Source organism: Rhinichthys klamathensis, unplaced genomic scaffold (genome assembly GCF_029890125.1).
Source record: "Rhinichthys klamathensis goyatoka isolate OS25496 unplaced genomic scaffold, OSU_Roscu_1.1 h1tg000055l_1, whole genome shotgun sequence".
Lineage (NCBI taxonomy): Eukaryota > Metazoa > Chordata > Actinopteri > Cypriniformes > Leuciscidae > Rhinichthys > Rhinichthys klamathensis.
Window position 1 is genome coordinate 6,458,585 of NW_026606600.1, and position 16,220 is coordinate 6,474,804.

Sequence of the window (16,220 nt, forward strand, 5' to 3'; positions counted from 1 at the left end):
CCTTTACCTGATTGGCTGACACTCCTCAATATAGGTGACGGCGGGCGCCAAAACCCTCAGAATCTTTTTTCTTCACTCGAGTCTGTTTCACCGTTGATGTACGCATTCAGAGCGGAGTATATTAAGGAGTTTTTATTTCCCCTCTTGCGTTCCGGTGGATTATATTATGTCTCTTTGTCGCATGTGCGGTGGACCCATCGAATTCCCGGACGCACACAAACTTTGTGTGCTGTGCCTGGGTCGGGCCCACGCGGAGGCGCCGCTCGAGGGATCGGGATGTCCCGCTTGTGAGGAGCTTCCCATCAAGATCCTTCGTGCAAGGCTGGCCGTTACACGTAGCGACGACCTTGCGTTTCTTGCCTCTCCCCAGTCTGCCGCCGTCGAGCCGCGGACCGGGAGACGGCAGAGAACTCCATCCACGGGTTCTGTCGAGGCGCTGACGTCTGCCCAAGGCCCACGCCATCCTCACGTGGCAGAGCCCGTGATTTACTCTGAGGCCGTTTACCGCCCTCCTAAGGAAGCGCGGGAAATTATCTCGTTTGGATACGACGATGACGACGGCATGTCCACCAGTGCCTCTGACCCGGGAGCATGGTCCGAGTCTCCGTCTGAGGCCGCCCCCGCCTCTTTGGATGCGGAGCTTATGGCCATTCTCACTGAGGCGGTGGCAGATATGGAGCTGGAGTGGACAGCGCCCAAGGAGCTGCCGTCGAAAAGATGGATGGACGGTTCCTTCCTCGGCGTGGACCGTCAAGCTGAAGCGCCGCGGAGACCCGCCCCCTTTTTCTCGGAGGTCCACGAGGAACTCACCAGATCATGGCGCTCCCCTTACTCAGCCCGAGCCCATACACAAGGTACCCAGCTACTGACTACAGTGGAAGGGGCGGAGAAATTGGGCTACGCTCGATTGCCTCCCGTCGAGGATGCCATCGCGGCTCGTTTAGCATCTTCTCCCGGCTGGAAGACCGCCCAACTGCCTTCCAGACCATGTCGCGCTACTGCCCACATGGCTGAGAAAGCCTACACGTCAGCTGGACATGCAGCATCTGCCCTCCACGCGATGGCAATTCTGCAGGTTTTCCAGACGCGACTCCTAGGGTCCCTGGATATGGGAAGCCCGGACCCCGAGTTGCTCAGGAAACTGCGCACGGCCGCAGATCTCGCTTTGGCGGCGCCTAAAAAGGTCGCTCAGGGAATTGGCCGTGATATGGGCAGTCTTGTGGCCCTACATCGCCATCTGTGGCTGACGCTGTCGGGGATGCGCGAGACTGACAAGAGGCAGTTCCTGGACGCACCGGTAAGCCGCACGGGCCTTTTTTCGGTGTTGCAGTGGAGTCGTTATCCGACAAGTACGCCGAGACCGTCAAGCTACCGAAACGGTCTCAAGCCCCCCCCCCCGGCGGTGAGATCGAGATCATCTTCTGCGCAGCGCTCAGCGGGACCTAACAGACGCGCCTCCCCGAGCGCGGCAGAACGTCGCGAGCCAGAGCCTCCCTTCCGCCAGAGGCAGTTCAGGAAGCCCCGCTTTGGTGTGAAGCCGGCCTCAAGCAGCCAGGGGCGCCCAGTGGGCAAAAAAGAGCAGCGCTCCTGACGTGCGTGTCGGGGAGGAGAGAGCGCGGGACGTGTTCGTCGGACCCGCGGCGAAGAGGGCGTGTTCCCGCCCAGAGTTAAACGAGAATGTGTTGATTTTGAAACCGCTGTGTTCTGTTTCAATAAACAAAGTGCATTACATGTCTCAGCAAAAGAGCTTTCTTCTTCCCAACAATATTACCCGTGTCGTAGGCGAAGCCTCTCCCCCGGGAGACGTTTCGCAGAGCGGAAGCTCGGGGAAACCCGAGAAGATGGCTATTTATGTCCCCGTGCAAAAAGCCACGGACGAGCTATCTACCATTCATACAGCGGTCAATGCTTCCCCGGTGGCTGGCGCTCAGCCCCCGCCGCAGCATTCATTAAAGCCCCCCTTATCGAGTCACCTGAGCGCGTGGTCGACACTACCGACGGCATCACATTGGGTGTTAAACACGATAAAACGCGGCTATACGCTCCAATTCGCTCGCAGACCACCCCGCTTCGGCGGTGTGATTTTGACAGAGGTGTCAGAACAGAGCGCTCCGTTACTTCGGGCAGAAATCTCCTCTCTCCTGGCCAAACAAGCAGTAGAGACAGTACCCGAAGAGCAAAAAAATTCCGGTTTCTATAGCCTTTATTTTCTAGTACCAAAGAAGGACGGAGGTATGCGCCCTATTTTGGATCTGAGATTACTGAACAAAGCGCTCGCGAAACGCGCGTTCAAAATGATAACAGTGAAGCAGATCCTCGCGCACATTCAGCCCGACGATTACTTCATTGCAGTGGATCTAAAGGATGCATACTTCCACATTCAGATAGCCCCGCATCACAGGCGCTTCCTTCGGTTTGCATTCGAGGGTGTGGCATACCAGTTCAAAGTGTTGCCGTTCGGGCTGGCCCTGGCCCCCCGTGTATTTACAATGTGTATGAATGCATCGCTTGCTCCCCTGAAGCTCAGTGGAATGCGCATTCTGAACTATCTCGACGACTGGTTAGTCATCGCACGGTCGGAGAGTGTCCTGGGGGCAGTGTTAATTTTGTCAGCAAATTTTGATTTAGTTTTAGTCTTAGTCTTTTGACTAAAATGCCATTTAGTTTTAGTCATATTTTAGTCATCTGAATTGTTTTAGTTTTAGTCTAGTTTTAGTCGACGAAATACAATAACATTTTAGTCGACTAAATCTACAGTAGATTTAGTCGACTAAAATATAATGGGTTTAGTTCAATTGTAATGCGTTAATTTAGAATTTCTCAAAAATTTCCAAACCCATATACTCCCGGAGAAAACATCTATTAACCTATTAATATGAATGATTTTTAAGTTTGAACATGCAATACAGATACAGATTTAACTACTGTGACTTAAAAAATATCTTAAAATGAAATAAAACCACTTTTCCTAAAGTACAACACAGTCTTCTTTACGATGAATGATATATTCATTCCTTATAACTACTTACACATCATTCTTTATTCTTTCAAGCAGATATATTTATTTGTATGAATTAAATATAATTAATCCTTATTAAAGCTATTAACAAACAGTGAATGCTTTTCTCTTTTTCTTTTGTTGCTTGATCAAAATTAAGGACACGGACCGCATTAGGTTTATTGCCACTGTCACTTTAAGACGTCGGATCATGTCCAATGACATGCGGATACAATTGCACTGATGCACATCCGACACACTCACAGTTTAAGACATAACCAGCATATTTTACATGAATACTCTCCAAAAAGGACATTTAGACATACTGTTGTGTATTTCTCCATTCAGACACGAAAGAGAGCTCAATTCAGTAGCCTACTCGCGCGCTGTAGGTGTATTGTGCATGACTGCACGCTTCGGGTTAGGTGTGTGCGCACAGAAAACCGCACCGAATAAAGCTCTTTTTTGCATCGTCACTCTTATTCAGAGATCTATATGTCTGCTCTACTCATTCTCCCAGACGTTCACATTTTTTAACGTTTTATGACCGCGGGGTAGATCACGTTACAGTAGCCTACAAATGTGCGCATCTTCCACACACGCAGGACATCAGTTCTGACGGATCGCTTCCCAAATCGTCACTATCTAACATTTTCGTCTAGTTTTTATTCGTTGACGAAAATGTCAATAGATTTTCGTCATAGTCTTTGTCATTCAAAACTAGGTTTTATTTAGTTATCGTCTCGTTTTCGTCTGTGAAAAAATGTCGTTGACGAATAATTTTCGTCGTTATTTTCGTCAACGAAATTAACACTGCCTGGGGGAACACAAACACAGACTCCTCGCCCACCTAACAGGTTTGGGTCTGTCTGTGAACATGCAGAAGAGCGCGCTTCAACCGTGCCAGTCCATCACTTTCCTCGGTATGGTGCTGGACTCACGCACTATGATTGCAAAGCTGTCAGAGTCGAGAATCCAGTCAATTCAGAATACGTTAGCCCTATTCGTTCAAGGCAGAGCTATCCCCTTAAAAACGTTTCAGAGGCTACTTGGTCTGATGGCAGCTGCAGCCTCCGTCTGCAGACTGGGCTTATTGCACATGAGACCACTTCAACACTGGTTACTCAGCCGTGGGCGTGGAGAGCGGGAACGGAACGCCTCATAATAACGCGTTCATGTCTGGAGACTCCAGCGCCGTGGTTCGACACGACCATGTTCGAGCAGGGGACTGCCTTGGGCAGAGTGGTCAGACGCGTAGTGGTCACTACGGATGCGTCGCTGTCAGGCTGGGGAGCCCTCTGCGATGGCAGACCGGCATTCGGTACGTGGACAGGAGATCAGACGCGCTGGCATATAAACTGCTTGGAGATGGAAGCGGTTCATCTAGCGCTGCGGGTTTTCCTCCCATTTGTGAAAGACCGTCATGTTCTCATCAGAACGGACAACACGGCGGTGGCGGCGTACATAAATCGCCAGGGAGGGTTACGTTCGCGATCCCTGCAGGGGCTAGCGAGGCGGCTGTTATTATGGACGGACAAAATACTACTGTCGATTCAAACAGTGCACGTGCCGGGCAGTTTGAATTGCGGCACGGACATGCTGTCCAGGGATGGCATTGTGCACGGGGAGTGGAGGCTTCATCCTCAGACGGTAAACACGATCTGGAATCTGTTTGGCAAAGCGGAGATCGATCTCTTTGCATCGCAGGAGAACGCCCACTGCCCGCTGTATTTTGCGTTGACGACGGCCCCTCTAAAGGGAGACGCGCTGTCGAGCTGTTGGCCAAAGGGGCGGAAGTATGCTTTTCCTCCGATCAAGCTAATGCCGCTGGTGCTGCAAAAGATCAGGGAGGAGAGATGTGCGTTGGTTCTGGTAGCGCCGAAATGGCCCAACCAACCGTGGTTCCCGGAGCTAGTGAACATGGCACGTTTTCCCCCGTGGCGGATACCGGCGAGAAGAGACCTCCTATCTCAGGCGAAAGGCACCATATGGCACCCCAACCCAGAGCTGTGGGACCTGCATGTGTGGCAGATCAGCACGGAGTATCACAACGGGTGCTACAGACAATAGCAGAGGCTAGAGCCCCTTCAACGAGGCGCTTATACGCTCTGAAGTGGAAGGTGTTTGCTAACTGGTGTGTTGACAAAAAGGAGGACCCCAGGAATTGCGATATTTCCATTATTTTGACCTTCCTACAGGAACGTCTGGATATTGGCAGTTCGCCATCTACACTGAAAGTTTACGTGGCCGCTATTGCTGCTTGTCGTAATGTGGATGGCCATTCAGTGGGGAAACACCCTTTGATAACGAGTTTCCTCCGGGGAGCGAGGCGGCTTTTCCCTCCCCGCCTTCGTCAGATGCCAGTATGGGACCTGTCGTTAGTGCTTAGTGCGCTGTCTGACCCACCTTTTGAACCAGCTGAGTCTAGCGACATTAAAGTACTCTCATTCAAGACGGCGTTTCTGCTCGCGCTAGCCTGCGGTAAGCGGGTGGGTGACTTACATGCATTGTCAGTAAACAGTGCATGTATGCAGTTCGGACCGGACGATTGCATGGTCAGACTTTTACCCAGGCGCGGATACTCGCCTAAAGTGCTCTCAACGCCGTTCAGAGCCCAGGTGGTTACAATTCCAGCATTTTGCCCCGATGAGGTCAGTGTTTCAGAGTCTCAGAAGTACGCTTTGTGCCCCGTGCGTGCCCTGCGTGCTTTTGTGAACAGAACTAGCCATTTTCGAACTTCAGAGCAGCTCTTCATCTGCTACGCGGGTGCCAAGAAAGGCGGCGCGCTGTCGAAACAGAGGCTATCTCACTGGATAGTGGAGGCTGTGCGACTGGCTTATGCTTCCCGGGAAGCCGTTTGCCCTATAGGGGTGCACGCCCACTCCACTAGGAGTTTGGCGTCATCATGGGCGTGGGCGAAAGGCATGTCTATTCAGTACATTTGTTTCACCGAGAGACCGACTCGATAAGGGAACGTCTCTGGTTACTCACGTAACCGTAGTTCCCTGAGAGGAGGGAACGAGACATTACGTAACCTGCCATGTGGGAAAGACTTACAGTCTCCTAACTCTCGTTCAGCTAAGATTCAGCCAATGAGTGTCAGCCAATCAGGTGATGACGGGACCACCATTGGCTATTTGCAAGCAAAAGAGTTATTCTATCAGACTTCATGATTCGAGGAAAATGGATTTCCCCATACGTAATGTCTCGTTCCCTCCTCTCAGGGAACTACGGTTACGTGAGTAACCAGAGACGTTTTCCACGGTTATAGCCTATATTACAAAAGTGAAGTTGACATTTGAACGCCAAGTATGGTACCCCATATTTGGAATTTGTCCTCTGCATTTAAATTAGTGCACACACATTAGAAGTAATGAGTGGTGAACACACACACACCCAGAGCATTGGGCAGCCCCGGAACAATTGGGGGTTAGGTGCCTTGCTCAAGGGCACCTCAATCATTTCCTGCCTGTATTGAGAATTGAACCCTCAACCTTCGGGTTACCAGTCTGACTCTTTAACCATTAGGGCAAAATTGATATTTGAGATTGATATCAGATATTAAAGGGTTAGTTCAGCCCAAAATGAAAATTCTGTCAGTAATTACTCACCCTCATGTTGTTCCAACCCCATAAGACTTTCGTTCATCTTTGGAACACAAATTAAGATATTTTTGATTAAATCTGAGAGCTGGATCACTTATCCATAGGCTTCTATGGGATTGAAACTTGCCGGCCCAGAAAAGTTAAAGACAGAGAAAGTTCACGTAGTGTAACTGCGCAGCGCTTCTGGGTTACGTCACACATAGGCTCACTATTGACCAACGCTGGTCATGTGTGTGATGCGTGTGACGTACAACCTAGAAGCGCTGCGCAGTTACACTACGTGAACTATCTCGAGGCCAACAGAGAAGGAAATGAATAGTTGAATAAAGTCGTTATTTTTGTTTGTTTTTTGCGCACAAAAAGTATTCTCGTCGCTTGATAAACTTAAAGATTGAGCCACTGTAGTCACTTGGACTATTTTAACGATGTCTGTAACTTTTCTGGGCCGGCAAGTTTTGATCCCTTAGAAGCCTATGGAGGAGTGATCCAGCTCTCAGATTTAATCAAAAATATCTTAATTTGTGTTCCGAAGATGAACGAAAGTCATACGGGGTTGGAACAACATGAGGGTAATTACAGACAGAAATTTAATTTTGGGGTGAACTATCCCTTTAAATATCTGAGTTAGTAACACACTATGGTTGTGAACATTTGTGAGCCAAAATAAACAAATATCAGATTTTTATTTTTTATGGAATATTACCTTCCTATGTTTCCATATTTTGCATCTGTTTGGCTTGGGATAAAAAGATACTCACATTTACACAATCGACATTGTGTATTTCATGCATGTATGTCCATTCAGCAGTGACACCTAAATTACACATTTTGCATTGTGACAACGTTAATAAATGATCTACATGGTCATGTGTGTATTTACATGATTGTGTATTATTACATATTATTACCAGCTGGATGTAAACCAATCTGGCTTTAAGAAAGGGCATTCAACCGAGACTGCATTGCTGTCGGTCACGGAAGCCCTGCGGATCGCAAAAGCTGCTTCCAAATCATCAGTTCTCATTCTCCTGGATCTGTCTGCTGCCTTCGACACTGTGAACCATCAGATCCTTCTGTCCACCCTCTCAGCACTCCATGGGCATCACAGGTACTCCTCTCCACTGAGTCCTATCAGGTCCTTCAGGGTCGCATGGAGAGGCGAGGTATCCAAAGCACATCAACTGACCACATGGGTTCCTCAGCGTTCATTGCTTAGACCCCTCCTCTTCTCCATTTACACCACATCACCGGGACCCATCATACAGGCATGGTTTCTCTTACCATTGCTATGCTGATGACACCCAGCTCTACCATTTCAACCAGATGATCCCACAGTAGCTGCACGGATCTCAAGCTGCCTGGCGGACATCTCGGCATGGATGAAGGAACATCACCTGCAGCTCAACCTGGCAAAGACAGAGCTTCTCATCCTCCCTGCCAATACATCTCTACAACACGACTTCGCCATGCTAGATTCATCCTCAATCACCCCATCAAGGTCGGTCAGAAATCTTGGAGTAACATTTGATGACCAGCTGACCTTCACAGACCACATTACAAAGACAGCTCGATCATGCAGGTTTGCACTGCACAACATCAGGAAGTTCAGGCCTTTCCTATCTGAGCATGCAACACAACTTCTCGTCCAGGCCCTGGTTATCTCTAGGCTTGATTGATTACTGCAATGCTCTTCTGGCTGGACTTCCATGCAGGGCCGGCGCTCCGCACACGCACATCACGCACTGCGCGTAGGGCACCAAGTGCTTGGGGGGGGCACCAAAAAATCTGGGTCGTGAAAAATCATCACAATAGGCTACTAGTATAAATAACAAATAAAAAATTTCTAAAGCATGTTAATATACAAAAGCAATACAAAAGTAATATAGGCCTAGACCAAATTAGTCGAGAAAAAGGTGAATCTCCTGTGCCAGTCTCCCTCTGGTGCCCCCCCCTTCCCCACCTCCCAGTGGTCTGTTCGATTATGCCTCAATCAATGTAAAATTTGGCAGACACCGACCTCAGACATGGCCTCGAAAAGGCACCAAGAGTCGGGGGCGGAAAAAAGGAAAAAGAAGAGACAGCGGGATGATACTCGCGCGTTGCTTGCAGGTAGACAATGTTTTAAATAAAAATGTTAGTTTTGTAGCGCGGGCGCCCTTGCGTCGTGAATGCATGTCCAGGGGGGCGTCGCTAGTAGTGCAAATGATCCGGGGCTTTTTTAGCCCTGCATGTTGAATCTTTTATTTTAACGGGGGTCCGGGGGTTTCTCGAATTTTGAAACTTGGGCTGTTTAAGATGCAGTTAGTTTGTTTGAGAAGAAGAGGAAGACCGCTTAGATACGTTTTTTCGTTGTTGTTCTATGCCAGTGGTTCTCAACCTCTCCTGCAGGGACCCCCTGACAGGCCATGTTTTTGTTTTAACTCTGAAATGGCACACCTGATTCAAGTAATTAAAGGCTTAATGAGTAATTAGAGTAGGAATAGTTCAATTAATCAATTAGTCAACTACTCATTAAGCCTTTAATGACTTGAATCAGGTGTGCCATTTCAGGGTTAAAACAGAAACATGGCCTGTCAGGGGGTCCCTGCAGGAGAGGTTGAGAAACACTGTTCTATGCGGATAATTTTCAAGAGGTTCATAGGCCAAGGCCCAAGGGCGACATCTGTTGGTGAAACTGCAATTAGAAGAAAAAAACCTACAATCTCAGTGTTTGTATATTTTCATATTCACAGAGTTGTCAAATTATTAGGGCTGGGAAAAGATTAATCGCATCCAAAATAAAAGTTTGTGTCTACATGATATATGTGTGTGTACTGTGTATAATTATTTTGTATATATAAATACACACACATGTATATATTTAAGAAATATTTGCATGTATATACTGTATATAATTATATATAATTTATATTATATATAAATTTTAATATTTTATATATAAATAACAAATATTTATTAAATACCTACATGCAATTGTGTATTTATATATATATACAAAATAATTATGCACAGTACACACATTTATCATTCATGTTCCAAATCTGTGTTTTTAGTAATTGTGGTGGTTTTTGGTATTTATAATTTTAACCTTTATATTATTTATTTATTTTCATATTTGGTGCCATTGTTAATGTAAAATGATTTATTTGCAGCAGTTATTTTGGAAGTAAAGAGAACCTAACTAAGAAATTCTGAATGCTTGTTATTCCTTGGGTTGGTGGTTGGGAGTGGGGGGGCACCACCAAGCATTTGTGCTTAGGGCACCCAAATGGCTAGCGCCGGCCCTGATCATGTGCAACTAAACCTCTACAAATGATCCAGAATGCTGCAGCTCATCTTGTCTTCAACGAGCCCAAAAGGGCCTACGCCACTCCTCTGTTCATCTCTCTGCACTGCTGCTCGTATCAAGTTCAAGGCATTGACGCTTGCTTACAGATGTACCACAGACTCAGCTCCGTCCTACTTTCACTCGCTCCTACGAGTCTACATCCCTACCAGAAGCCTACGATCGGTCAATGAGCGACGGCTAGTGGTACCATCACAAAGAGCCACAAAATCACTCTCCAGAACATTCTCATTCACGGTTCCATGCTGGTGGAATGATCTCCCCACCCTCATCCGGAATGCAGAATCCCTGACAGCATTCAAAAGACAACTGAAAACTCATCTCTTCCGTGAGCACTTAACCTCATAAAAAAAAAGAAAATCCTTCTTTCTTTCTTTCTTTCTTTCTTTCTTTCTTTCTTTCTTTCTTTCTTTCTTTATCCTTTAAATCCTCCCTTGTCACTCTGAGCAGTGCCTGAACTTTGTATTTTGAGCACTTCCTGCGTTGTTTTTGTCTCTTCACGATGACACGCTTGCTTTAGTCCTCAGTAGTAAGTCGCTTTGGATAAAAGCGTCTGCTAAATGACTAAATGTAAATGTACATGTTTTAGTTGCCCATTTGAGATTTGTCAAAAATGTAAACTGTCTGACTTAAACATGTAGGCCTATAGGCCTATTGCAAGTTCTACTTTGCCACATCCTTTTGCTCTTTGTAACAAATCCTTTCCAAGCTGGTCAAAATGACAGAAGGCCTAAAATTATACCTTTATATATAGACTATATATAATTTTTTGGGAGTTTTTATTTTTTTATTTACCTTTAAATTACTAGATTTATCAAAAAATAAATAATTTAAGCACATTCTTCACATTTTTTCAACTTCAATTCAAAATAACTAATTCCATGCAAAACCTTTTTAATTCAGCTCAAAATGTCTCACATTGGGTGTCTTTGCAGATCTATTGTGAAAAAACAGCAACATGATATTTCATGAGTCTTGCCACATGGCCTTATAGCTCTATATGGAGCAAATGGACTGTTCTCCTGTAACTTCATATCTGTGAGCAGTTATGAATTGTGACTGATTGATTTATATTTGAAAAAAATTGAAGAAAAAACATTGTCCCCATTATGTTCATTCCTAGATATTCCTATATGAATTCCTAGGTGTGTGTGTGTGTGTATTTGTGTATTTAAACCACACAAACTCCTTGAATCCAGTAAATGATGTGTGTGTATTCCAAGTTCAAGTAAGGTCCTAAGGTCTTGGAACACTCCAATAAACACTCAATGTTTAATTAAAAAAATATATATAATAATTTCGGACTCGAGGGAAGGATGAGGGTTAAAATTGTACATGTGACATCAAGAATATAAACTGTAGCAACCACATTATTCTAGCTTGTCCCAACTTAGTTCTGTTACAAATAGTGTTTCAACCATTTTTAGTCTCACATTATACCAACAGTTTCTTATACATCAGAAGATATTTCAACTATAAATACACCTTTATCATACTTTTTGCTAACAAAATGCCAATAGTCATTAGTTTAAAGTCAATAGTTAAACCTATGTAACTCTGTATAAAAAAAAAGAAAGAAAGAAATGCATTAAAAAAACAGAAAGAGTAACTAAAAGTTATAACTTAAAAGGGTAACTAAACCAGCGACATTCACCCTCAGTGTTCAATCTTCATACTTCACATCAGCTTTGAGCTGGGTTTTAGTGTAATTGAGTATAGCAGCCAGAACCTGCTCATGTAGAGCGGTATTCCCATTAACTTGAGCTATTAACTGAGTGAGGTCAGTCCATTTCAGTGTACCCATTACTGCCATGATATCAGAGTACAGTTTCTCCTGCTGTGTAGGAGCCAACTCCATGATGATCTCAGGAAGTGGCTTGAACTGGCCACTGGTCATCCATCCTCCCAGCGCACCTCCCAAAGCAGCACCTGTAAGCAATATAAATAAATAAAACCAATCTATAGCACCATCTTGTGGTTAATAAGTGAACTAGATGTTTGAGCAGCAAGAAATCACGGATAAACATTACCAACAGCTATACCAGCTGGACCTCCGATCAGTCCTCCTACAAAAGCCCCTCCACCAGCAACTGCGGCTCCTTTCGCTGAGTTCTTAAATGCTGCTTGTATCTTCTTATTTGCGGAGATTTCACAGCAGAGTTTCATAATATCATCTTTTCGATTTGCCATTGTGACGTGCTGAAAATATCAATAAACAACGATGCCACACATGTATAAAGGAAGAGGAAAATTGCAAACGACACACAAACTTCTCTAATAATTTCGGGTATTTGTGAGGCCTCGCTACTTTTCATGTTTGAGAAAATAGGATCGACGCACAGCAATTTAAAAAAATAAGTTTTTACTCTCTAGCTACTAGATAAACTAGGCCTAGCCTATCTCTGATTTTACTTAACAAGGCTTTGCAGTTCTTACCTGAGTGTCTCTCTTTAAACTCGAGCAGATTTTAATGGTAAAGACAAAGTTACTTTCGGTATCACATTCATGAATTCCTGCACTTCCGCGCTCTCCTCAGCTTATAGGCCTATAGGACCTTGTCTCTGCGCTTAAACATTTGCTGATTAGTCAGATGGACACACACTTAAAACAGGCTACGTGTCACATAATTTATTGAATTGATTTTCAGGTCGTTGTAGTAAAAAACGAATTGAATTATTAAATAAATAATAAATGTTAACATTCTGTAAAATCGTGACACCCAAGAAGTAGAAACATTGCAGGAAAGATAAGTAAAAATTCGACTAAGTAAAAGTAAAAATGATTGCATCCGTCAAGCTGAGTCATTCAAACCTTGGCTGATACCCATGTGGCTAATTATATATAGCATATAATTTCAGTTTATATGCTTTTGTACAGTCAAAAGTTTGGAAACATTACTATTTATAATTTTGAAAGCAGCCTCTTATGCTCATGAAGCCTGCATTTATTTGATCAAAATATAGAAAAACAACAGTAATATTGTTAAATAGTATTACAATTTAAATAATGGCTTTCTATTTTAATATACTTTACAATATAATTTATGATGCAAAGCTGAATTTTCATTACTCCAGTCTTCAGTGTCACATGATCCTTCGGAAATAATTCTAATATAATGATTATCAATGTTGGAAACAGTTGTTCTGCTTAATATTTTTTTTATAACATTTTAATTTGATAATTTTTATGGCATTTTTGTCTTTGATGAAGAAAACGTTTTTTAAAATCAGCATCTATTTAAAATAAATATCTTTTGTAACAATATACACTAGGCTACCGTTCAAAAGTTTTTGAAAGAAATTAATATTTTATTCAGCAAGGATGTGTTAAATTGATAAAAAGTGATAGTAAAGATTTATATTTTGAATAAATTCTGTCCTTTTTAACTTTTTATTCATCAGTAAATCCAGCTTTGCATCAAAGAAATACATATATTTTTTAAGTATATTAAAATAGAAAAGCATTATTTTAAATTGTATTAAAATTTCACAATATGAATGGGGGTTTTTTTCCAGAATTTTTGATCAAATAAATGCAGGCTTGATGAGTTTTAGATACTTCTTTCAAAAACATTAAAAAATAGTAATGTGTTTTAAACTTTTGACCGGCACTGTATATATATGAGAAATAAAAGTTTATTGGTTTAAACTCCATACAATTTACTATATAAAATATAATTAGTAAAACATAAAATAAATAAAATAATAATCCATCGCAAAGATGAGATATATATTTATTAGAGAATATTTTTAGCCACAGAAACGACATGCGCTTTATTAGAGTAACCTGCATTGTACAAAAATAGCTAATGGTTTAAATGGCACTGGAAGAGAGAAGAAGAAGATTAAGAGGAGCCTGAACATGAGTACAAAAGCAACAGGATTATCTAATACATAACCAAACAGGACCAGGACTTGGAAACCCTGGCTGTTGACATTAACCCTTTAGTGGTCATTTTTCATACAGCACTTCGGCCTTGAGCTCTTTCGTGGCATAATAGAGTATAGCAGCAAGCACTCGTTCTTGCAGAGTGGCACTGCCCATAACCAGAGCAATGAGGCTAGTGACGTCTGTCCAGTCCAGTGTGCCCAGTGCAGCCGTGACATCAGAGTACAGTGTCTCCCTATATTTAGGAGGCAGCTCCATGATGATCTCAGGAAGAGGTTTGAACTGGCCACTGGTCATCCAAGTTCCCATGAGACCTCCCAAAGTACCACCTAGAGTAATATATCGACAGATTCATACGCAGAATATGATTAATCTGTTTATATTAAAGCTCTACTTATAAAGCTTAATAAGAGTGTTAAATATTTATTTAAAAAGTTGTAACAAAAAAATACTAGGGCTATCAAAAGATTAAAAGAATTAATCTTGTTTTTATAATATATGTCTATACGTGTTTTTAATTCTTTTTTGGTGTTGATGGTGTCGCCTTACTGAAAGGACTGTGAGAACAAAAAAGATACATTCAAGATAAAATAACACCACCCTATGATGAAAGTAGATGAAAGTTCGTGGATTGCATGGGAAACAGAGTCATGATCCTACCAACAGCGATACCGGCTGGGCCTCCAACCATTCCCCCGACAAAAGCACCTCCACCAGCCGCTGCAGCTCCCTTTCCAGAGCTCTTCACTGCTGCTGTCATCTTCCTGCTGGCCGAGACCTCACAGCAAAGCTGCATAACGTCATCCACTCGCCCGCTCATTCTGATGATGTCAAGAGAAAAAGAATAATTCCCCCTTAAATGAGAAGAACTGAAAGTCACGATGATGCTCAAATGCTTTGCCAGTTCACGTGCATCATCTGAGAATATAACTAGGCCTATTTCAAATGATTTCATGATAGCAAATATTATTACGGACAGTACTACATATTTATATTTCACATTCTGCAATCGAATAATGTGAAAATAATAGAAACTAAGATTACTCTTAGGACAATTGTGAGATATTCGATATTATGGATTACACAATATTATCTTTAAAAACTAAAATAATTATTAAAATGTCATTTTAAAACAAAACAAAGTCTATTTCATTACAATAAATCATTTTGACACTTAGGATACGTAATGTGCATTAATATGATAATATTTAATATTATAGAATTTAAACTGCATTATTGCAACTCGTTTTTAAAGAGCTTACCTTTTGTTCTTTAAAGAGGAGCTGTAGCAGACGCCTGTTACAGTCACTTTGGGTGAAATCAGAGTGGGATTGCTCAACTTACTTGCACAATTCTGCAGTCTGCTCATCTGATGTGGAGCCGAGCCGATTGCCTTGTGGGTCCTCTCGATTTAATTTGTGTTAATCTCTATGACAATATCAATATGAACACACAATACATGAGGCATCTCCCTCTATATTTCATGGAACATCCTATAGTTTTTTAGTTTTTCATCCTATAGAATTTACTTTTCAAGATCAAGTCAGTTCTCAGCAGATACCTGAATGAGATATAGGCCTAGACTTAATCATTTGAAAATGTAATGTTTATCATAAAATGGGTCTTTTCTGACATTTTGAGATTAAAGATAAACGAGTAAAATAAGGAACTAAATGGCTCAGGTTATTAAAAACTGTCCCATGCTGTTTTAACCTCTAGAGGGCCACACTAAATGGATAGTCATCACTCACTCACCCTCAATTTGTTCCAAACATGTATGAGTTTCTTTCTGTTGACACAGAAGGTATTTTGAAGAATATTGTTAACCAGACAGTTGACGGCACCCATTGACTTCCATAGTATTTTTTTTTCCCGGTAGAAGTCAATGCGTACTTTCAAGGTGACAGAAGTTTTTTAAACAAATAAATAACAGAAGCAAAATGTTGCAATAAAGTAAAACTAGTTTGTGTGTTAAAAATACAATGAAAATGTTTTAAATTAAATAGGGACTGACTGGGATGGCATAATTATTTTGAACAAGCTAATTATCATAATAATTTCATGCACTTTACAATGTCTGTGTTTTTAGTCAGTTGGTTAAAACTGCTCTTAGGCTACTTGACACAAATTTACAGGAATATTATATTAGTTGAGACAGCGCTAAAGAAAAAGAGTAAAGTAGGCCTACAGACTTGTGCCTTACACTTGTGTTTTAATTGTGAATTATGCAGCACTAGTCAGTCAATTTGACATGTAAGCAGTTAGAAGATAAAAGTCTTCAATCAGCGCCTACGTGGCTTTGAATAGATTGATGTTTTTATATAGTATTGTATATGAAAGCCTATCTGTGAATACCCGTGAGACTTCCGAGGTAAACAAGAAC

General features: G+C 42.6%; 2 protein-coding genes across 3 annotated transcripts; both read right to left on the reverse strand.

The window, feature by feature from the left end:
* Positions 1-11,207: 11,207 nt before the first annotated feature.
* zgc:101715 (Protein C19orf12 homolog-like) lies at positions 11,208-12,477 on the reverse strand. The gene is made up of 3 exons (XM_056248384.1): positions 12,386-12,477; positions 11,980-12,148; positions 11,208-11,878 (listed from the first exon to the last, which is right to left on the reverse strand). The coding sequence occupies exons 2-3, from the start codon at positions 12,137-12,139 to the stop codon at positions 11,613-11,615; spliced, it is 426 nt and encodes a 141-aa protein (XP_056104359.1). The 5' UTR covers positions 12,140-12,148; positions 12,386-12,477; the 3' UTR covers positions 11,208-11,612.
* Positions 12,478-13,661: 1,184 nt separating this feature from the next.
* Positions 13,662-15,200, reverse strand: si:ch211-260e23.8 (protein C19orf12 homolog). 2 transcript variants are annotated; one of them, XM_056248386.1, is made up of 3 exons: positions 15,100-15,200; positions 14,498-14,691; positions 13,662-14,166 (listed from the first exon to the last, which is right to left on the reverse strand). In XM_056248386.1, exons 2-3 carry the CDS (start codon positions 14,655-14,657, stop codon positions 13,901-13,903), a joined length of 426 nt encoding a protein of 141 aa, XP_056104361.1. In that variant the 5' UTR covers positions 14,658-14,691; positions 15,100-15,200; the 3' UTR covers positions 13,662-13,900. The 2 variants fall into 2 exon arrangements, with proteins under 2 accessions (XP_056104361.1, XP_056104360.1); XM_056248385.1 differs by having other exon boundaries at positions 14,498-14,658; positions 15,100-15,177.
* Between the last annotated feature and the right edge of the window lie 1,020 nt (positions 15,201-16,220).

Coding starts and splice junctions, on each gene's coding strand:
- si:ch211-260e23.8 (XM_056248386.1), bottom strand. CDS start 14,657: ATGAGCGGGCGAGTGGATGACGTTATGCAGCTTTGCTGTGAGGTCTCG. Junction 14,167..14,497: donor CCCAGCCGGTATCGCTGTTG/GTAGGATCATGA, acceptor ATATTACTCTAG/GTGGTACTTTGGGAGGTCTC.
- zgc:101715 (XM_056248384.1), bottom strand. CDS start 12,139: ATGGCAAATCGAAAAGATGATATTATGAAACTCTGCTGTGAAATCTCC. Junction 11,879..11,979: donor TCCAGCTGGTATAGCTGTTG/GTAATGTTTATC, acceptor TATTGCTTACAG/GTGCTGCTTTGGGAGGTGCG.